The following is a 23751-nucleotide window of genomic DNA, read 5'->3' as shown; positions in this document are numbered from 1 at the left end:
GAGCAGTCGTGTAGTGGTTAGCGCGCTGCGCTACGAACCCGACGACCCGAGTTAGATTCTCGCTCACAACCATTAACAGTGGCGAATATTTGAACCGGTCCTGGGTCTCCCCTAAGTCGACTCAGACCCAAACGAGTACCTGGTTGCGGTGTGTAAAACATCGCCACTCGAGAGACAAAGGCGGTCGGGTGCCGTGTTGTCCTTCATCGATACACCGAGCCTCGTGGCGACTCGTATAGATGCATAGTGACTCGTACATGAATGACGAACCATAGATTTGTGGGCAAGCAACTCACAACTATGAACCACGGAGCAATCGGACTGTGGTCTCCAGTCTGCGCTCCTTCAACAGAGGAGGAAACACAGAAGCAGCAGCAGGTCCTCGACATTGATGGCGTTTGGCAATAGAACACAATATGCATGCACGCGTGCATCAACGTCTGTTGAGGCTGTTGGGTGTCTGCTTGTGTCGTCTGGGTGTGCGTACTCCAGTGTGCATGTGCGAGTGGCGGGCCCGGGGCAGGTATACGTGGATGTCTCCACCGCAACACGTACCGCACACACACACAGAGGCGCGCTATTGTCATTCGAAAGGAATAATTAATCAGGTCGAGGATAGATAATTAAAAAGATAGGACCCAAGCAGCTGCTTAGCAGCAGCTCCCACGCGGCTGGATGGAGCGGGTGGAGGTGGGGGTGGAGGTGGGTGGGGGGGCGAGTGGTGGTGGGGGGTGGAGTGGTTGGTTGGTGGGTGGTGCTGGGGGGTGATGAGTGAGGGGGGGGGGTCGAAGGAGGGTGGGGGGGGCGATGCTGCCCATCATCATAGTCACGGCCACATCTCGTGGAAAAATAAATAAATTATGAATTAAAATGAAAACATCCATTAGTGAACTAGGTTACGACAATGGGAATGCCTGGTAAGCATCTCGCCTCGTGATGAATATTGACGCGCTTTGGACACATTTTTTTTGTTATAATCTGAAAGCGCCCCGCTATTCAGAACACGAGCGCTCTCGTGTGCGCGCGCGCGCGTGTGTGTGTGTGTAAGTGCGCGCGCGCGCGCGTGTGTGTGTGTGTAAGTGCGCGCGCGTGTGTGTTATATGACCAGAATTCATTTCATCAGCTCCGTGCTTTTAACGCGTGCAAATATGATGCATTTAAAGGCCTCTCAGCGGGTTCCTAATTCCTCGCGCGCTCTTTGTGACGCACGTAATTGACGCTGCTCCGCGGGTTGAATGTGTCGAGCGATGAGCGACGCGCGCGCGCGTGCACGCGCACGGACCACACACACACACTCACTCACGCTCTCTCACTTACTGTCACTCACAAAGACAAAGATTCGCTCCGCGTAGCCTCAACAGACTGTTGGGGCCAAGTGATGTTCACGAGTAGCAGCTACGAGGCCCAGGCACGGCACACGCGGGTGGCCTGCAACCACGCCGGGCCGCCTTTGTCTCCCTTAGGGGCGATGTTTTCACACCGCACAAGATACTCATTGGAGGTTGAGTCGACCTAGGGGAGGCCCAGGACCGGTTCAGATTTCCGTTGGCGGTGTTGGCCGTGAGCGGCAATTGAACTGGGCTAGCCGGGTTCGTAGCGCAGCGTGCTAATCGCTACACTACCGCTCCAGACACTGCCACTCACGCGCACGGGACATCTTACTCACACGCGCATAGGCAAGCGGCATAGGTGATATATACAAGCTGCCGGTGCTGATGTTTAATACACACTGCACCAGATACTTATTTGAGGCTGAGTCGACCTAGGAGATTCGCACGATGTTAATGTCGGTGAGCGGGAATCGAACTCGGGTCTCCGCCAGGATCTCACTCACTCACTAAGCTCACGGTCACACGCAATGTGTGACTCACGCTCTCTCTCTCTCACACACACACCCATCCACTCACTCACTCAATCATACATACGTAAACACACTGACATACTCTCACAGACATGTACTCACTCACTCACACGGTCGTACACACAAAAGCAAGCCGTCAATCACTCACGCGCCAAACTCTCGCTCACTCACTCGGCAATGACACACGCCGTCTCTCATAGACCCACGCTCACGCGAATATCAAGCTCACAAAGATCCCCCGCATAGCCTTCACAGACTGTCGGGGCAAGTGCTGTTTGCGAGCACCTATGAAGGCCGACGCGGCACACGAGGGGGTGGGTGGTCGACACCACGCCCGGCCGCCTTTGTCTTCTCCCGTGGCAATGTTTACACACCACTCCAGATATTAATTTGAGGCCCAGGACCAGTTCATATAATCGCCACTGTTGTTGGTGGTGGCCGTGAGCGGGAATTGAACTCGGACCGCCCGAGATTGCCGCGCAGCGAGCTGACCACTGCACCACCTGTCCACCCAAGCAAAGGCGTCCCATGTAGCCTTGACAAACCATTGGGGCAAGTGCTATCAGCGACCACGCTATTAACAATCGCACATAGACAAAGGTCTCCCGTATAGCCTTGACAGACTGTTGTGGCAAGTGGCATTGATAATTATCGTCATTGGTGTTGCGTCGCTCACACACACAGACCCGTGTTGGTTGTTGGCAACGGGGCGAGTCGCGTCGTCAAAGCCGCGCCCAGACAGAACATCACAAACAAAACCTCCGTCACTCACACTCGAACTTGAGTTTTGACTTTCGATTCTCCCGATCTCGCTCACACTCAAACGCGTGCTCTAATGGTTCCTCATTCGTGCTCGCACACTGACAGTCGCGCACATCTCTGACTCGCACGCAGACGCATGCACCCGCACGCATGCACAGCAACACACGCTCTCGCTCTGGCATCCGTGTGCACGCAGACGCGTGCCTTACACGCGAACATGCGCTCACAAAGCACACGACAACAACAACAGCCGCCATTCGCGACTAAGTGGAGGTGACGTCACCACGGCGCTTGTGCCAGGCTAGGTGCACTCCGAGGCCACGTGAAGTTTTGAAGGCTCTCTGTTGGCAGAACGTCACAGGACAGACCCAGGCGCCATGGATCGCTTGACTGAGATGACTGCCAGATGCACCACCTGTGCCCCTTGCCGTGCCAACTTGCTGCGTTTTAGCCGCGCGGCGCTCCGCTCGTTGTTGTGAGCGTCGCTTCTCTGCCCTCCATTGTTGCTGAAGGGCGACTGCCTCCAACTGATCAGGGGCGTCCTTCAAGATCCTCCTCCGTACAAAGGACACAAAAAGAAAAAGACAAAGACCCCCCGTATATACTTAACAGACTGTTGGGGCAAGTGCTGTTAGCGAGCACCTATGAAGGCCAGTACGGCACGCAAGGGGGTGGGTGGCCAGCATCACGCCCGGCCGCCTTTGTCTTCCCAGTGGCGATGTTTACACACCGCACCAGGTGCTCATTTGAGGTTGAGTCGACCTAGGGGAGGCCCAGGACCGGTTCAAATAATCGCCACTGGTGGTGTCCGTGAGCGGGAATCGAACTATGTCACTCACACGCACAAAATGCCACACAAAATGTATCGCACACAAACCCGCTCCCACGCACGCATACACTTTGCACACCTATCACAAAGACAACGTTTCCCCATATAGCCTCTTCAGACTGGTGGGACATGTGCTGTTACCGAGCAATGTGCAACGAGAGGAGTGAATGAGTGAGATGATGGGGAGGGAGGGAGGGAGTACATTTCTGTGATCTCAGAAGTGGCAGCGTTAACACCGCTACCACTGCTACCCACATCCCAGCCCCCCCTCCCCCTCGAACTCTCGCGGGAAGCAAGGCCGATAGAAATCGGTGCAAATCTGATGCTGGGGAATAGACGAAAGAGGTTAATTTAGCCTTCAGCTGATGCCTTTGTGGATACCAGGTTGTATTAACGATAGTGAGAGAGACAGAGAGAGAGACGTGGGTGGTGGTGGTGGTGATGATGATGGTGATGATGGCGGAGGGGCGAGCAAAATCAGGAGGAGGCGAGAGAGAGAGAGAGGGAAAACAGAAGATAATGCGTGGCTTGGGAGACATCAGCCGCTCTCTCTCTCTCTTTCGTGTTATAAAACGTGGAGAGTGACTGACACCATTATCACTTCATTTACACAAGCGATGACGCACGTTCGCGCCTGCTGCTTCTGCTCCTCCGCTGTTGCTTCCACGCCAGTTCTCCCGTCGCGAGTTCCAATCAACATCATCAACAACGTAGCGCGCCGACTCGCACAAACTTGGAAGAAGTTGTTGCTAATTTTAATTACAGAGCTGTATCGCTTTCTCCCTCCCCTCTCTCTCTTTGTCTCTCCTTCTGTCTACCTGCCTGCCTACCTCTCTACCTGCCTGCCTACCTCTCTACCTGCCTGCGTGTCTGTCGGGCGACGCGTCCGCAGAGTGGCACCGCAGCCGTCTCCCCCTCGAATTGAGAGCTCACGATCGCTACGGGAGACGGCGGTCGCAGATGCCAAACGGTGGCATTTCTCACGAACTCGATCCGTCAGACTCCTCCGACACAGCGGGCGTCTGTGCGGGATCCGCCCGCGCATCGCCAAGTAAATGTGGACGAGCAGATCCCGAGACGGCTCGGCAGAGCGGAGATTAATTGGGTCGCGGCTTCATTGCGTGCGGGAAATTGATCAGAATATCCGCAGAATATCCCAACATTGATCCACATATTCCATTAGCTACCGCGTAATCCCGTGTAAGCGCGCGCGTGGGTGCACGCGTGTGTTTGTCTGTTCGTTGGTGAAGGCGGCGTGCCTGTTGACTCTGTGTGTGTGTTGTGTGTGTTGTGTGTGTGTTTGTTGTGTGTGTGTGGGTGTTGCCCCAAAGGCGGCCGGGCGTGCTGCTGGCCACTCACCACCCTCGTGTGCTGTGCCGGCCTCCACAGGTGCTCGCTAACAGCACTTGCCCCAACAGTCTGTTACAGACTATAGGGCGGGGAGATCTTGGTCTGTGTGCGTACCGTAGTTGTTAGTGCATCAATGCTAAGATCCCGACCGTAACACAAACATACAAACACACAACAACGGCCATTCGCCACTAAGTGGCGGTAACGTCACCACGACGCTTGTGCCAGGCCATGTGCACCTTAAGGCCACGTGAAGTGTCGAACGCCCGCTGGCATGATGTCACGGGCAGACCCAGGTGCCACGGGTCGACTGACTGAGATTACTGAGATGACTGATGCACCACCTGTGCCCCCTACTATGCCAACTTGTTGTGCTTTAGCCACCCGGCGCTCCGCTCGTTGTTGTGAGCGTCGCTTCTCCGCTCTCCATTGTTGTTGGAGGGCAAATGCCTCCAACTGCCCAGTAGCAGCGTCCTTCACGAGCCTCCTCCACTGAGGCCGATCTTGACACCGCTGGTACCAGTCATCGGCAAGTCCACTCAGCTCCACGTCCTCCTGTACCACATCACTCCGTCTCTTCTCTAGCCCGTGCTGCGCCCGTTTAGCCCCCCTCGATCCGGCCGAACAATAGCTGTTTAGGCATGCGGTGGCTGGGCATGCGGGCTACATGACCCAGCCAACGCAGCCTTGCTTGCCGGAGGAGCTCACTGATGGGAATGTGTCCAGATCTTCCAGATACATACACACGTACACACACACATACATACACACATACAAAGAAACATACACACACGCGCAAAGATGTTCAATTTTTATATCGAGTTTCACCTCGATCATCGCAAATCCTGGGGTCATCATCACTCCCTTGTTGGTGATGATGGAGACCTCGTTCGTGGTGATCGCCAAAGATCGATTCTTGAAGGGTTAAAAGCGCAGCCCTGCAATTATTGTGTTTGACGCGGCCTCGGCGAGAGGCCGCTCTGGAGAGCCCCTTCTGTAGGGTACTTGGTCTACTCTTCCACGCCGGCCAGACGGACGTCTTGGAAGAGATGAGGGAGTGCCACCCACGAACATCAACACGGGACGTGCCGATCGACTTACCTGTGGTTGAACCTATGCGTATACTGCTGCGTGGCAAAACAAAGTCTACCCAGTGGGGGGCAGGGGGGCGAGTGAGAGATTTCAGAAATTTTCCCCGTTGTTTCAAAATCGCCGCGGAACGGCCTTCCTCTGGAGCCCGGAGCCAATCCGCGTGCGGCTAAACCACTCACGACATGCAGCGCCGATGACCCAAGCACTCTCAATAAATTGAGCTTCTTAAAGAAGAAGAAGAAGAAAATACAATTCCCATGTGAGTGCGCGCGTGCGTGAGTTATCAGTTTGCGACACTCGCGAGACAGTTCGGAATTAACTCCTCACTTTGTTTGGCTGTGTGTTTTATTAGTTCGCAAGTGAAACGTGCCCGGTGCGATGACACACACACACGCGCGCACACGCGTGCGCGTAGACAGACAGACAAATAATGAAATAACTCGCATTAACATTGCAACACCCCCCCCACCCTCGTCCCCCACTTCATCGCCCCCCGCTCGCCCCCATTTGATTTATTTATATATTCTTTCTTTTTTTTTGTCAACCAACTGCAAGTGTCTGGAATTAAAAGAAGGCAGGAGTGGGGTTAGGCCAGCGGGGGGTAGTAGTTGGGGAGGCGGGGCTCAGCCGAAGTGGGGGCAGGAGGAGGAGGAGGGGGGGTGCGAGGGGATGAGGGGTCGGATGCAGGGGGAGGGGGGGGCCATGCGATTCGCCGTGCAGCAGCAAATTAACACTCGGCAGAGCGACGCTTCCTGCTGCTTTGGTCGGGCCAGTCGCTTCCAATGCAATCGGCAGCCCCCTGTAGTTCTTCATTTGCACGAGTCAGTCGTTCTCTTCTCGCGCGCGCTCTCTCTCTCGCTCGCTCCCATCGTCGCCCTCGCTCTCTCTCTCTCCTTCTCTCTCTCTCTCTGTCTCCATCGCTCGCTGTGTTTCGCCGGCCTCGTGTTTTGTCTTGTCTCCCCATGTCTACTCTCCCCGTGTCTCCTCTCCTAGTTCACTCTCCCCACTCTCTCTCCCCACTCTCTCTCTCTCTCTCCCCGTGTCTCCTATCCACATTTTCTCTCTCCACTCTCTCTATCTCCCCGTGTCTCCTCTCCCGGCTCTCTCGCCCCGCGTCCTTTCCTCCCATCCCGCCTCAACCGGCACCACCCGCCCTCCTCGCTCTCCACTCACTCCACTCATCGTCTCGTTCTCTCTCTAATGTCCTTGTTCCGTCTGTTCCTTGTCCATATCGCTCCCCCTATCGAGTATCGTTGCAGGAGGGCGGGTCGTCTGTGAGTGTGCACACACGACCCGCACTGCGCTACGAACCCGGCGACCCGAGTTCGATCCCACGCTCACGGCCAACACCGGTGACAATTGCTGGACATCTGTGAAAGATAGCTTCATGGCTCATTGGATTCCTCAAGTATAAATATTCATATTCTGATTATCTGCACCGATCGACTCAGCCTCAAATGGCTACATGGAACGATGTGTAAACATCGCCACTGGGGAGAAAAAGACGGCCGGACGTGGTGCTGGCCACCCACCCCCTCCGTGTGCCGTTCCAGCCTTCCTAGGTGCTGCTCGCTAACAGCACTTGCCCCAGGCTACACGGCGGGTCTTTGTTGTGTTATCTCTCGCTCCGAGTTTCATTTCCTGTTCTTTCTCGCACCCGTTTCTTGTGTTGCTTTTCATCAAATTCCCACTCCCTCTCCCCCCACCCCGCTTTGTGTCTTTGTCTCGCGTTTCTCTTGGCCGTATCCTTCATCTAACCGTGCGTTCGTGCTCTCGTGTCTATCCGTGTGTCGCGTGCGTGTGTGGAGAGGTAGCGGTTAGTGCGCTGCGCTACGGAAAACCTGGCGACCCGGGTGTGACCCCCGCTCGCGGACACCAACACCGGCAACGGATTATCTGAACCGGTCGTGAGTCGATTCCCCTAGATCGACTCAGCCTCGAATGAGTACGTGGTGCCAGTGGTGTAAATATCGCCACTAGAGAGACAAAGGTGGTCGGGCTCCTCCAGCCTGCTAAGTCTGTACGGGGGGGGGGGGGGAAGCGCAGCGGTTAGCGCGCGCGGCACTACGAACCCGGCGACGCGAATTTCTACCCCGGGCGTGGTCCTCCCCTAGATCGACTCGGCCTCGAAAAGATCCCCCCCGCCGTGTCAGCCTTAACAGGCGGTTGTGGGCACGTCCTCTCCGCGAGTCGCGATCACCTAGGAAGGGCCGGCACCGCGCGCGCGAGGGAGGCGGTTTGCCAGCCATGCGCCCCACTGCTTTGTGCCCTCTTCCTGGCCACGGTGTTTGCACGTCCCGCGACCGGTCCTCCTTCGAGGCCGCGTCGACCCGTGTGGGATAGAGGCAGGAGCGCGCCAGAGAATCCTCAGCCACCGGTGTTGTTGGCCGCGAGCGGGAATCGGACTCGGGTGGAACTGGTTCGTGGCGCGGTGCGCCCGCCGCTCCGCCCACGTGGTCAGACGCAGAGACGCGTCGTGACCCCCCCCCCCCCCCCCGTCGCGGTGAACGAGATGAAAGATCTTGGTGATCACGTGGGAGGAGCGAAATTGCTCGAGAGACGTTTCACAACTACACCCTTCACCCCCACCACACACCCACACAACTCCTCCATCGCCTCACATTTCCCGGCTTCGTGAATGCTTCTGTGGGCGACACTTTTGGGGTAGTGTTGTTGTTGTTGTTTTCCACGTGATAAGCCACTTCGTTGAGCTATCAGTTGTGATAGCCAGGTCGTTTATAAAACAGAGCTATGTGGTAAAATAATACAAAATAAATAAATAAAGTGGCTTTTTATCAGCGCCTCTGTAACTCGATACTGCATTGTTGCGTCTCGGGGCTGCGATGTTTCGCGATGCCTTGAGGGCGGCGTTCATCCAGCAGTGGATAGATCACTGCTCGTGCCGATGAATGTGACTACAGACGACTACAATGGCTGCTACTGCTGCTGATGTTGATGGCAATGCCTTAAAAAAACGCCTAACATGCGAAGTTTCGCACAATGGCATAACATTGGGAGTGAAACTTTACATGAAGCGATCGCTATTTGAAGCAAAATAACAGAGAAACCGGTTGGTGGATGAATGGTTGCACTGTTGCGTTGGTAGCCGTGTGCTTGGGATGGGGTCGGTGGGTGGTTAGGTAGGTGATTAGGTTAGAATGGTGGTGAGTTGGGTGGTTAGGTGGCGGGTCAGGTGGGTGGTGAGGTGGGTGGTTGATAGTGTGGGTAGATTGTTGGGCGCATGTGAGTGTAGAATGTTGGGTCTTTGAATGGATGAATGGATGGATAGAGTGGGAGATGCTTGGGGTGGTTGGGTGGATCGACTGGAGGCTGGATGGTTGCGAGTGCAGATTGATTTGATGGGTGTTTGGCTGGGTGGAGTGGTGGGTGATTGTTTTGGTGCCTGGGTGAGTGGGTGGGTCAATTAGTGGGTGGTTGGATCGGTGTATGTCTGGGTTGATAAATTGGTTGGGTGGCTGGCTATTTGCCTGAGTGTGGCTGGGTTGGTATATTGGTTGGGAGGTTGGCTGTATGTAGGTCCTGAGTGGCTGGGTTGGTGTATTGGTGTTTGGTTGGCTGGCTATATGGCTGAGTGGCTGGGATGGTATATTGGGTTTTGTTTGGCTGGGGCTGTATGGCTGAGTGTGGCTGGCCGCGTGAACATCTGCACCTCTCCTGCCGGGCATTTCCACGGTGCCGTGGCTCTCCGTGTCGTTTGGCAACACTTTGGATGGTGCCGCACGGTTTTTTTTTCCATTACCCAGCAACTCGCAGCCTCGTCGTTGATTAACAGCGACAATTTAGCGGGGTCCAGTTCACGCGGAGCTGGCGTCCGTCGCTTTCTACCCGATTATTTGGCGACAACGCGTTGACGGCGGCTCGATCAGCGGGCGCGCGGGCCGAGCGGCCGAGGCGACGCGACTTGGTGAGTTGCCTGGCGGACGAATATTTGAATGGGTCCTGGGTCCTGGGCCCCCGCTAGGTCAACTCAGCCGCAAATGTGTGCGGTGTGTACACGTCAGCACTGGGGAGACAAAGGCGGCCGGGCGTGGTGCTGGCCACCCACTCCTTCGTGTGCCGTTTCAGGCCTTTATAGGTGCTATTCGCAAACAACACTTGGCCCAAAAGTCTGTTAGAAGCTATACGGGGGATCTTTGTCTCTGTGTAGAGAGAATGAAATGTAAACGAGACGTCATTGTCCGCCTATTTATATTCTCCACCACGACGCTAATGCTTATTTTGCCAACAGACTATTAGACGCATCGCTATCATTTGCTTCTTTTTTTTAAAGACAGTGAGCGTGCGTCTTATAATCCGACAAATGTGGTAGTCCAGCAGAATCGATCCGTCCATCCGACCGTGTATGGTTGTTCTTCCTTCGCGTCTGTCGCAACGAGCGCTTTGTGTGAGACTGGAACCCGTCAGTCGATTGCTTAACGGCCAATAAAGATTACGGAACATTCTGTTAATATTCACCTCGCTCCCTCTCTCTCTCTCTGTTCCTTTCAAACGATCACCCGCATCCCCAGCACGCGCTAGAGCGGAGTTAATCACCCACAATTAAAGCTTTTTTCCCGGCATCCCTTGAATTATGAACCCCCCCCACCACCCCTCCCTCCTCATCTACACCCCCCACCCTCTCCCCCCCCCACAACCACCCACAATCATCCCCCGCCCCCCACCATAATCACCGAAAGAGTGTAACAACTTAATGCGGTGGAAGCTGCGTGTAGTATGAAGATGTCCAAAAATATAAGCGATTACGCACGCCTTCATACGCAACGTTGCCTCGACGTTTTACGGATGATCGATAGCAATTTCATTCATTTATTCCGAATATATATTAGCCGCGCATTCATCCATAAACTAGCATCAGCCATCTCACATCTCTCTCTCTTTTTCTCTCTCTCTCTCTCTGCCGTGCATGCACACACAAAGACACAGTTCCCCGTATAGCCTTCAACAGGCTGTCGGGGAAAGTGCTGTTAGCGAGTAGCACCGATGAAGACCGCAACATCGCACGAAAGGGTGCTGTGACCATGACAACGCCCGGCCGCATTTGTCTCCCCAGTTGCGATGTTTACACACCGCGCAAGGTACTCCGTTTGAGGCTGAGTCTACCTAGGGGAAACTCGGGACAAAGGTTCAGATAATCGTCACTGGTGTTGCCAGCTTTGAGCGGGAATTCAACTCGAGCCGGGGCGTTCGTAGTGCAGCGCGCTAACCACTGCGCCACCGCTCCCCACGCACACACGCTCATACGTACACACACGTGCAGGCGTAGACACGCGCACGCCATGTGCTACAGGCGTGGGAACTGCGAGCTGTGTACAGGAGGCTGGCAGTGCTGTGGTGGCGAAATGTGAACTACCTTTCCTGGTATACAGGAGGTCGTGGGTTCCATCCTGACCCTGACTCCTGTATATTTGGAGTTTGCGTGTCTCTCTGTCACTCTCAATGGTCACGTGGATATTTATCTGGGCCCTCCGGAATTTCCCTCCACGTTTAGAATCAACATGCTGTTTCGAGTATTTGGCTGCTATAAATCTTCCCATGATAAGCCACTTCGTTGAGCGATCATCATTTGTGGCCAGGTCGGTTTCTCAAAATTTGCTATAGAGCTTAGTGAGCATTACCTGGTGAAATAAAATTAAAAAAATAGTGTTTTTCTAAGTTTATCTCCCACCGTTCGGCTGGGTTTTCTCCAGGCTTTCCCATACCCTCCTCCGTCCACACGAAGCGACAAAGCAAAAGCACGAACCGAAGTGCTAAGACAGCTTTGGCAGGACCCTCCTGTAAAACACGCGTCGAGACTCCGGCATTAGCTTTCCCCGCGATGCAATTGTCGCCGTTAATTTCACGTTCGATATATCATCGCTCGCCAACCCGTGCCGAGCCCGTAATGAAACACGCTCAAATACAAAAAAACGTGTGCGGTTGTACAACAATTATACCACGCTGGTGTGTGCAAAGAGACCCGGATAACATTCTACCATTCCTCTTCGCCAACCTACCCCCCCCGCCAATCCACCTCCACCCCTCCACCCCCATATCCTCCCCATGCTTGGTAGGCGACGCACACATCCGTTTTTATTAGCGTAATAAATCACCCGGCTTGTCAATCACACTGCAGAAAGTAATTGGACATGGTCTAAGCCCGAGCTGATGGATTGTAAATCATTCGAGATTAAATTAAAAGATAATGCACAAACTTAATGGCTTGTGTTTTGCCATCAGAATTACTCTGCTCTATTGCCTTTATTTTTATCTAAATTCGCCATTTATTAACGGCGTCTGATGCATTGCCACCTCCAGGCCTGACGAGAGCAGGCCATTCCCCATTCGAAACCTCGCTCCCCATGCTTCTCCTCCCGCCCCCCTCCGTCGCCTCTCCCCACATCGCGACCACCCACCCACCCCCCGCTGCCCCCAGCCCCTCCCAACGACGGAGAGAAGGGAGCAAGAGACACTCTATTAGTTATCTATGCAGAATGCGTCAATACTGGAGGAGGGTGCAAACGCGAGGTCGTTTGAGCAGGCCACATTTTCAATCAGGGGGGGAAAGGGAAGCCTACGGGCGTTGCGGGCAGAACACACGGCCAGCGACTACATCTCACGCTGCCCATGACTCCATCTCACTTGGCCCGTAACTTCATCTCACGCTGCCCATGACATCATCTCACGCTGCCCGTGACTTCATATTCAGATGGCCCGTGACTTCATCTCAAACAGCCCAGAATTTCCCTGAATAGTTTTCTGCTCTTTATATATTGCCAATGTTATTTTTCGTTCTTAAATGGGGATTGTATGTAACTATACATCTAAATATATGATAAGTATCACATATATTTTAAACAGCCTCTAATTTGCATGCGTTTCTTTTAAAATAAAATATCAAAACACTCATTAACTTGGAATTGCCCAAAAATCCCGTGGCAGGATCCTCTTGAAAATAGCGCCTATGAAGGCCAGAACGGCACACGAGCGATGGGTGGCCAGTACCACGCCCGGCCGCATTTGTCTTCCCAGTGGCGATGTTTACACACCGCACCAGGTCCTCATTTGAGGCTGAGTCGACCTATGGGAGGCCGAGGACTGGTTCAGATAATATTCACTGATTTTGGCCGTGAGCGGGAATCGAACTCGCCAGGTCCGTAGCGCAGCGCGCTAACCCCTACACTGCCGCTCCCCACGCACACAACACACACACACGCGTACACACACGCACACTAACACTCTCACGCACGCACAGAGAGACACAACACGCGGGGCGGCGTGGACGAGGGTGGTCCGCGTACGTGGAGGAATCTCTGCGGGGCGAATGAGCGCCTTTGATCAGCGGTGTCGGGGCGGATGAGACGTGAGCGACGGCGACGGTGGACTGCGCAGGCAATCGCGGGGCCAGAAATAAGACTGCCAGTCACCCATTAGGCGGCACGCACGCGGGTACCGGATTCCTGCCACTTTCGCTCAGGTCGCAGCTCCTCGGCCCAAATCACGCGACCGGCGCCAGTCGAAATTGTGCATTATCGCCTCTGGAAATAGTGGTGATTTGAGCCTGGTCTGGCGATCACTTACCGCAACAGCCACTGTGTGCTCCCCCCTCATCCCCTACCCCACTCTGCCCTCCCCTCCCTCCGCCCCGTCAACTCGCCCCCTCCATGCCCAACACCGCCACCAAATGCAAAGATCCCCCGTATAGCCTTAACAGGCTGTTGGGGCAAGTGCTGTTTTGTTGAGTAGCACCTGTGAAGGCCGGCACTGTGGCCACACGACGAGGTGGGTGGCCAGCAGCACAAAGACAAAAACTCCAACGGCGTCAACATCACTTCGGCTCCCTGAGTCTAAACCCCCCAGGGGTCTTCAACCAAAATAACCAACAAGAGGCATTTCGTTTCGAATTCGGTAAAACAAAAAAAAACGACTCTAATTCATGAGCCCGAACGCACTGTGGGTGAATACGAGCTGGTGGTCCTTATCGCGAAGCAGCGGTCCTTAAAGAGCCGCATGCGGCTCCGGAGCCGCAGCTGGTCGACCCCTGGGCCGACCCCAGCGGCCACCCTGCGAGTCAGCGCTCGAGACATAACCCTGCCTTGATCAAGGCTATGAACGACGATGGTGCTCCAGGGTGGGGAGGGGGAGGCGAGAGGCGAGGGCAGAGGGGTAGAGTGGATGGTGGGGGAGGAGTGGGGGGGAGAAGCGGAGTGGTTGGTTGGTGGTGGTGGTGGTGGTGTTGGTGGTTGTATTGGGCGGTATGGTTTGCCAGGGTGCTTGAATCGCGCAATAGCTAAAGACCCCACACGCATCTGTTCAGCAGGTGCGCATGCATGTGTGTGTCCGTGTGTGTGTGTGTGTCCGTGTGCGTGTCCGTGTGTTTGGGAGCAGTGGGGGAAGTGGTTAGCGCGCTGTGCTACAAAATCGGCGATCCGAATTCGATTCCCGCTCATGGCCAACACCGGTGACGATTATCTAAACCGATCCTGGGCCTCCCCTAGATCGATTCAGTCTCAAATGAGTCCCATGGAGTGGTGCGTAAACATCGCTAGTAGGGAGACAAAAGCGGCCGGGCATGGTGCTAGCCACTCACTCCCTCATGTGCTGTGCCAGCCTTCATAGGTTCTCTCTAATGGCACTTGCCCCCTACCATCTGTCAATGTTGGCTACATGGGAGTGGGGAGCGGAGTGGGGAGCGGTGGCGCGTGGCTATCTACGAACCCAGCAATCTGAGTTAGATTACCGATCACGACCAAAATTCAGTGGGCAGTGATATTTTAACCGGTTTTGGCCCTCCACGAGGTCAACTAAACCTGACATTATTACCTGATCGAGAGATACAAGCGGCCGGGCGTGGTTCTGACCACATCACTGCCTCGTACTCCACTCCGTCATAAATGCGCGCTCAGTAACAGCATCTGCCCCCAATATTCGATGTAGACTGCACACAGGACAAAGATTACCTGCATATCCACACACACACACGCGGGCAAGGACACGCTCGCACACATACACACACACAGAGAACCATGCACACGCAGTCACGCGTACAATTACGCATACGCGGCAAGGCACACATGGAGTAACTCACACAGCGACCCAATGTACCCTTTAACAGACTTGGGGAAAGTGCTGTTAGCGAGAAGTACCTGTTTCGGTCGGCACGGCACACGAGAGGGAGTTGTGTTGTCAGAACCACACACACGCAGAGACAACGAATGAGATCCCCTGTGTAGCGTTGAACAGACTGTAGGGGCAAGTGTTGTTAGCGAGTACCTATGATGGCCAGAACGCACACGAGGGGGTGGGTGGCCAGCACCACGCCCGGCCGCCTTTGTCTCCCCAGTGGCGATGTTTACAGATCCCACTAGGTACTCTTGTGAGGCTGAGTCGACCTCGAGGAGGCCCAGGACAGGTTCAGATAATAGTCACTGGTGTTGGTGGCCATGGGCAGGAATCGAACTCGGGTGGCCGGGTTCGTAGCGCACTACTGCTCTCCCATTCCACTCCCAGCCCGCACACACACACGTACACACGCACTACAAACATATTCAACCACACATCAAACGTTAACTCTTCTCGCCTCTCCCCTAACCTTCTCCTCCATCCTCTACCGCTCGCGGTGCCTTACACTTGTTCATTATCAGCGTCAGCGAGCAGGCAATGTCGTTCCGCTACCGGCAGCAGCAGCAGCAGCTAGCCAGTAGCAGCCAGTAGAAGCAGTAGCCCAAACATAGTCCCATCACATTCGGTTTCACGTGGCTCAAACTGAAACTGCCACCATCACCCAAAGCACTCAGCTCCCACCCCCCTCCAACAAACACCCCCCCCCCACCCCCTCTCAATGGGATGCTCTTGCCGGTCGTGTCGGTCCCTTGTAGCGGTCCCGCGCCACCGAGGAGCCGCGTGTCCCGTGTCCTCCCGTCTCGCCGGAGATGGGCAAGGTTATTGCCTTTGACACCGGCGAAATGGTTCCTAGCTGCGTGTGCGCGCGACTGTGACGGTAACGAATTTGCTAACCGAGTGCGGCGCGTGGGGGTGAGGTGAGGGGGGGGCGAGTCTGGATGTGGGGGGGGGGGTGAAGGTAGGGGGTGGTGGTGGAGAGGTGATGATGGAGGTAGGGTTCGATACGGGACGGTGTTGGGGTATTCAGACGACCCGTTCGGAGATACGCAGGTATCTTTGGACGAACGTAGAGACTCGTAGATTGATAAAGAGATCCCAAAGACTTACATCGGGACCCAGAGACTCACATAGCGACCTGTAGACTCTCATAGATGTATTCACTCACAAAGGGACTTGTAGACTCAATTAGGGACCTAAAAGCTCCCATATCGACCCTACTATATAGGCTCCCTTGGATAATCGTTGCCTCGCATTGGGAGCGGCAGACTTATAAAACCATGCACTCGCAGTTACTCATAGATTAACTTATATATGTATAGACTCACGTGGAGACTAACATAGTCACGGAGAACCATAGACTCACATCAAAGTGAACAGCTCCATGAAGATTATTGGTGTGTGTATGCATTTTGAACTTCTTTCGCACCGCACGAAGCCAACCGTGTGAATCAGAGGTGCGGTGAAAGGACAACCGAGTAAACACAAAGAGCAGTTCTCAGGAAATGAGTTTTTACGACGACGAATCACGATGTTGATGGCCATGACGACAGCCCTGCTGATGCTGTTTCGGTCGCTGATGATGATAACGGCGATCATAATCATGATGATGAACGCATCTCATGAGGACGATCACATTGACGACGAAGGCCATTCTGAAATGGGGTTAACGTTATTCTTTCGTGGGCCGCGTCGCATACACAGGCCACTGCTGTTTGGAATAGCAACCATTGCTCTAAGTCAATGTGTGGGGGTGGGGGTTAGCCAATCAGTTGCGTTGGCTGTGCGCACGTGGATGGCTGTTGTCCAGCTGTTCGGCCGACTTCGTGGGTGATTGGCAGCAGTTGACCACGTGTCGTCCACGGATTGTTACATTCCACATTCGTAGGTGTTGCCACTCTTCTTCTTTAAACTTCAACTTGTGCAGTGGAAGACTGGCAACACCTTGTTGTTTCTTGATTTAAAGCTTTCGTGACTGCAGGGATTCATATTCTTGGTTCTTTCGGTAAAGTCACGTAGAAGGGAAATAATAAAATAATTATTATATAAAACAATGAAAAAATTTAATATTTTATTATTTCCCTTCTACGTGACTTTACTGAAAGAACCAAGAATATGAAACCTTGTTGTTTGTTTTGTTTACCCGTGGAAGGGGAGCAGAGTGAGCGATGTAATGCGTGGTGGGGGAGACAATCGGGGGGGGGGGGAGACAATGGGGGGGGGGGAGACAATGGGGGGGGAAAGACAATGGGGAGGAGACAATGGGTGGGGGTAGACAATGGAGGGGAGAGGTAGACGAGACAACGAGAAGGAATGGCAGATGAAAGGTAAAGGGCGCCACGGTGGCAAGATGTTACGACCTCACCTGCTATGGAGGAGCTTGTGGGTTCGATCACGACCCTGACGCCTGCTGTATATTTGGAGTTGGCAAGTTTTCCCCGTGGTCGCGTGGATTGTCATCTCGGTCCTCCATTTGTCCCCTCCACATTTAGAATCAAGATGCGGTTAGAGTATTTGGCCGGTATACATTTCCACATGATAAGCCCACTTCGATAAGCTATCATTTTGTGGCCAGGTTGATTCTGATAAAGAGCAATATAGCTCAGTGGTACCTTACCTCACAAAACAGCAAAGTTATAATACTAAGGGATGGAGAAGGAGCGGAGGAACGGGAGGACGGTGGGTCAGGGGAGATGAGGAAAGGGGGAAGAGAGAAGCTGCTTCATGGCCTCCCCGCTGCAGTGAGCGGTGTCTGTTTTCACAGTAGGTGGGGAGAGGGGAAGGGGTTCCGAATGGGAGTGGCCAAGGACGTACGTCACGTGCTTGATTTTGAGGCTTGGGCTCATTTGGATGGAGATGAAATAGATGAGAGGGGAGGGATCCAGCGTGGTGGGTGGATGTCCACGAACGTAAGCCACGTGATTTACCGGAGGCTCGAGTTGATTTGGATGGCGAGGTGGAGAAGACATCGTCGCGCGTGCCGTGAGGCCCGAATGCGATGGTTCACCGCGGCGCGGGGTTTATGGGGAAGCAAAAGTGAATTTCCCCATGTTTGTTGTTGGGTGAGGCCATGCAAGTAGCTGGATGTCAACATTAATGACGCACACATTAATTGTGTGCGTTGAAGAAGGCCCATTACTCGAAACGTTCTGCTGTGATTATATAATTTTCTCTATTAAGGCCACGCAGTATTGTTGACGAATGTGTAAAGTGCTTTTATAGGTTTTTAAAGTTATTTTTGTTATTAATCTTTGCACTGGCCACAAAGGGCCTACGTTTTAAACTTGAAAAAGCTCACCATGCAACCGTTCCTCACTTTTCCTCTACAACCCAATTCTCCCCCCCCCCCTGTCATCCCCCCCCCCCGACCTTCCTTGCCCATTGCCCCCCCCCCCCCACCTCTCTCCACCGCAGCTTACATCGATGACGACGAATTTGCGGAAGACTGTGCGCATGAGGAGGAGTCCGGAGAGGCGAGTGAAGATGATCCTCGGATCCCGAGTCCTTCCCAGGGACTCGAGCAGCAGCAGCAGCAGCAGGAGCATGAACCTCTTGCACTCAGAGCGCTCACGCAGACGAGGGACAATCAATGCGGCAATATCGACAGCAACGGCAACCACCACCTTGTCCAGGGCAGTGACGACGAGGGTGATAACAACAACGATGTTGACGACGACGATGACGGCGGTGGTGGTGGTGGCGACGACGATGAAGGCATGAACAACCACAGCCACAACCACAACCACCACCACCACCATCACCACCGCAGCAGAAGCAGCAACAGCAGCAGCAGCAGCAACAACAAGACAAAGAACGGCATCAGCAGCCAGATGAACAACAGCGGCAGCAGCAACAATGCCAACGGTGGCAACGGCAATGACATTGATGATGATGACGATGATGATGATGACGGTGGTGGTGGTGAGATGGAGGATGAGGCGGAGGAGGAAGAGGAGGAGATGGTCGATGATGATGGCGACGTTGACGACGATCGCGGGGTTGCGCTGGAGAAGGAAACGACTGCAGCGGCGGCGGCTGACGGCGGTGTCGGGGCCCCCCCCGCCAAGTCGGCCCCCCACTTCTGCTCGGGCAGCAGCAGCAACGGGCAGACGGACTCGGACAAGGCGGGCAGGAGACGCGCGGCGAAACAAGAGGAGGAGGCGGCGGCGGCGGCGACGACGAATGCGGAAGAGGAGGAGGAAGACAAGAAGAAAGACCCCGTGTCTCCGTCCGTGATCGAGGACAGCCTCTCGCAGATGAAAGCTGCCTATGCCAACTTCCTCTCGAGCTCCTATTGGTCCACGGTGGGGAGCTTCAGCTACGCTCAGCCCAACGGCGCTGGCGGCGGCGGGGGCGGCGGCGGCGCGGGCGCCAACTTCGACTGGCACCGCGCGGCCGTGGCCAAGAGCCTGCAGCAGGCGACGTCCCCCTCGACGCCGTCGCCGCTGTACGCGCACGACCAGCAGTGCGGCCTCTTCAGCTCCGTGCAGCTCTACCGCCAGAGCAGCAAGCTGTACAGCCCCGTGTTCACGGGCGCCAGCAAGTTCCGCTGCCGCGACTGCAGCGCCGCGTACGACCGCCTCGTCGACCTCACGGTGCACATGAGCGAGACGGGCCACTACCGCGACGAGAGCATGCGCGCGGCAAACGGAGGAGGAACCGACGGCTCGGGCAACCGGCAGGCGTGGTCCAAGCCGCGCAAGCGCTCGCTCATGGAGATCGAGGGCAAGGAGGAGGCGCAGAAGGTGCTCCGCTGCCTTTGCTGCGGCCACGCATTCGAGTCGCTGCAGGACCTCAGCGTGCACATGATACGCACCAAGCACTACCAGAAGGTGCCCCTGCGCGAGCCCATGGCGGCCCTCACCGCCAAGCCATGCCACGCCACCAAGAAGCGGCCGCACCTCGAGACGACGGCGGCGGCGGTGGTGGCGGCGGCGGCCGAGCGCGCGTGCAGCTCTCCCGAGTCGACGGTGAGTGACGCAGCCGCGACGCCGCCAGCCGACCAGCTGTCGGGCAATCACAAGGGGCAGGTGCTGGGTTCCAACTGCCCGGCTCGCTCCTCCTCTACCACCGCCAACACCACCACCACCACCTCCTCCTCCCATCACCACCACCATCACCAGAACGGCACCAGCTACTCGTGGCAGTTCGAGTCGCAAAAAGCGCACATCCTCAAGTGCATGGAGTGCGGAAGCTCGCACGACACCCTGCAGCAGCTCACGGCTCACATGATGGCCACGGGCCACTTCATCAAGCTCACTGCGCCCGCCAACTCCTCCTCGTCGTCGTCGCTGCTGCTGGCGAGGAAGAGCAAGCAGGTGAACTTCGAGGCGCACGCGGCCGACGACAAGGTGCAGAGCGTGCACCTCGGAGCGACGAGCAAGCTCGGCGCCGTGCCTCCTCCGGCCGTCGCGGCAGTGAAGGTCGAGAGGCAGTCGGCGAGGGACGGTGATCGCCACGCGGCCGCCGAGGGCAAGAAGGCGAACGTCAAGGACAAGAAGAGCGAACAACGGGAGAAGCGGGAGACGTCGGCGGCGGCGGCTGAGAAGGGAGTGACGTCGCCGTCGCCCGATTTGCCCAAGCACCAGGAGGCGGACCTCCCCTCCCAGTTTGACTACCTGAAGGAGGAGGACCTCTCCGAGAGCTCCAAGGAGGGAGGCCTGGACATCCTCAAGTCCCTGGAGCACACGGTGGCGTCCATCATCAGCAAGGCGCAGAACGGCAGCGGGAGCTGGGGCGGCTACCCGAGCATCCACGCCGCGTACCAGCTGCCGGGCCACGTGGCACGGCCCGCACACGCGCCGAGCGTTGCTCCAAGCAAGCTCGTCACGCGCGATGACCTCGAACTCCAGCAGCAGCAGCGGCAGCAGCATCGCCATCATCACCGTCGGCAGCAGCCGTCGCCGCCACCGTCGCGCTCCCACGTGGAGTCGTCGTCGTCGTCGCCTTCGTCGTCGGCGGCGACCACCCCGTCGCCGCCCGCGTCGCCGCACGGCGCCAAGGTGCCGCCGCTCGTGCCGTCGCCGCCCGTGCAGCCGCTGCCCAGCAACGTGCGCGCCATGGAGGAGCTCGTGCGCAAGATGACGGAGAAGGTGAACTCGTCCTCCGCCCCCTCCTTGTCCTCCTCCCCCTTCTCCGCCGCGTCGTCGTCGCGGATGACGAGGGACGCCTCGGAGTCGAAGGGCGCGCCGCCGAGGACCGCCGGCGTCGTCGCCGGGAAGCGCGAGGCCCGAGACGACAAAGGTCACGCCGCCGCGAGGGGCGCGGAGCTCTTCGGCGGCCGCGACGTCAAGTGGGACCTTGGCCAGGAGCTCCGGAGGAAGGCGAGCCACGAGGCGAGGAGGGGGGCGGGCGCCAGGGACGCCCGCGAGAGGCACGGGCGCGAGGCGCAGCGGCTTGGCGGTGGCGTTGAGCGACTACGAGACGTGAAAGTGGAGAGGACGATCGAGGTTAAGAGCGAGGCGACGCGTGGAGCTTCTCCTCCGGCCGGCGTGGAGGCGAGCGCCGTGTGCTTGAAGGTGGAGGGCGCGCAGGGCGCGGGCCGCAGGGACGGAAGCTGCACGGCGGCGGCGAATGCGGCGGAGGTGGCGGTGGCAACCACGGGTGGCGCGAACAAAACGTGCGAAGCCCGGAATGGCAAGAGCGCGGATGAGAAGCCATTCTCCTCCTCTTCCTCCTCCTCCTCCTCCTGCACACCTCCCGGTTTCAGCAGCCTCTCCATCATCACGGAGCATTCGGGCGAGCCCTGCCTCGTGAACCCGCTGAGCGCGCTGCAGTCGGTCATGAACGCGCACCTCGGCAAAGCGGCCAAGCCTCTGTCGCCCGCGCTGCTCGACCCGCTGAGCAGGCTACACCGCCTCGGCGGCTCCTCCCTCGACAGACCTCGCTCGGCGGCGGCGGTGGCGACGGCCCTCCCCGCGTCGCTCGGGCACGCCCGGCACGCCGACGGTGCCGCGGGCGGGGACGAGCGTGCCCCGTCCTTCTCGGCCCGCGGGGAGCCATCGAGCGACCAGCCCATGGACCTGACCAAGTCCAAACCGGCGTCGGCGGCCGCGGAGCGGTGCCGCGCGGGCGGCAGCGTCGCCGCGATGCCCCTGATGCTGGCGGCGTCGCCCGCCGGCGAGAACGCGCTCTCCGACATCTCGGACCTGGTGCGCAACCTCGCCGGGCGCCTCACGCCCAAGCCGCCCACCCCGTCGAGCGCCACATCGAGCGTGGCGGCCTCCGACAGGTCCGACGGCGGCGACGCCTGCGGCGGAGGCGCCCCCGACGAGGACGCGGCCGAGGCCGAGCGGGGCCCCCTAAGCGGCGGGGCTGGGGGGGGCTCGGCCGCCTCCGCCGACGTTTCAGGAAAGCAGCGCAAGGCCGGCCGCCAGTCGGCGTGGAACCCGCGCCACCTCCTCCTGCTGCAGGCGCAGTTCGCCGCGAGCCTCCGGCAGACCGCGGACGGCCGCTACGTCATCTCGGACCTCAGCCCGCAGGAGCGGCTGAACGTGGCGCGGGCCACGGGGCTGTCGGCGAGCACCATCAGCCACTGGCTGGCCAACGTCAAGTACCAGCTGCGGCGCACGGGCGGCACCAAGTTCCTCAAGCACATGGACACGGGGCGGCCCGTGTTCTACTGCTGCGACTGCGCCATGCAGTTCCGCACGCCGCCCGCCTACGTGGGTCACGCCGAGGCGCACCTGGGCTTCGGTTTGCGCGACCTCAGCAAGATGGCCGTGGTGGAGAGGACGGGCGCGGAGGGATTGGCGGTGGGTTCGCAGCAGGCCGCGTCTCCGTCACCGCCGCCGCCATCGGTGGCGGCAGCGGCGGTGGCGGCGGTGGCAGCAACAGCAGCGGCGGCGGCGGCCGGGCCTCGTGACGAGCCCGAGTGCGGAGCGCCGTGCCGGTGCCAGCTGTGCGGGAGATCGTTCAGCAGCAGGCACGCAGTGAAGCTGCACCTCAGCAAGGCGCACTCCAAGTCCCCCGAGGACCACGTGATGTTTGTGAGCGACGTGGCTGCGGATCAGCCGGCGCCGCAACCGCAAGCTTAGGGCCTGGTAAGCAATGGCGATGATGACGATGGTGATGATGGCGAGGATGATGATGGTGAGGATGGTGGTGAGGATGATGGTGAGGATGATGATGCCTCCGCACACGGCGCAGATGAATGGGAGTGGGCGGTGGGGGGGTGATGAGTGGTGTCCACTGGCTGAGGAATCTGCAGTCTCGAGTGATGGTGCGTGTGGCAGTGGATTGAGTTGAGAGACTGTGAACGTGATGGTTTTGGTGTCGCCGATGCATCCACACACACACGCGCGCGCGCGCGGGCTTTCTTTCATCTTCCGTACGGCTGCTTCTGATGTCGACGCAGAGCAGCGACTAGAATGTCACGTGCAGGTGGTCAAGCTCAGACAACCGCGACAGGAGCTGCAGAGTTGTACCGCTGTGATGTCTCCTTCGTTCTTGTGGATCGGGCATTGCAATATACGCATTTAGATTAAACATATACGCAGTAATTCCTCGATATACGAAGCAGATGCATTCCTGGAGCTTAGTATGCACATAGAAACGTCGTATACTGTATCGAATGACTTATACTATTCGTACTATGTGGTTGTGTCCCCAGCCTTCGTAACTTACCGTGTCATGCTGTGAATAACGACAATTTATATTGAAAATAATATAATATTTTATATTGTACAGTGGGACCACTTCCGCCGATAAGACATCATCAGTGTGAGGGCCGCCACACATT

At 56.8% G+C, this 23751-nt stretch overlaps 1 protein-coding gene across 1 annotated transcript in view; it reads left to right on the top strand.

Moving 5' to 3' along the window:
* LOC144723247 (teashirt homolog 3-like) overlaps positions 1-23155 on the top strand; it is a 65480-nt gene extending 42325 nt beyond the window's left edge. The window contains exon 2 of the mRNA XM_078601832.1: positions 18426-23155. Within this exon, the coding sequence (XP_078457958.1) occupies positions 18426-23047 (4622 nt within the window). The 3' untranslated portion in view covers positions 23048-23155. The remainder of the gene's footprint in view (positions 1-18425) is intronic.
* The last annotated feature ends 596 nt before the right edge of the window (positions 23156-23751 follow it).

The sequence above is a fragment of the Lampetra planeri genome, chromosome 17, assembly GCF_965212315.1.
Source record: "Lampetra planeri chromosome 17, kcLamPlan1.2.h2, whole genome shotgun sequence".
NCBI classification, from domain to species: Eukaryota; Metazoa; Chordata; class Hyperoartia; order Petromyzontiformes; family Petromyzontidae; genus Lampetra; species Lampetra planeri.
The sequence above is the reverse complement of the archived record's forward strand: the minus strand, read 5'-3'. Positions and strand labels throughout refer to the sequence as shown.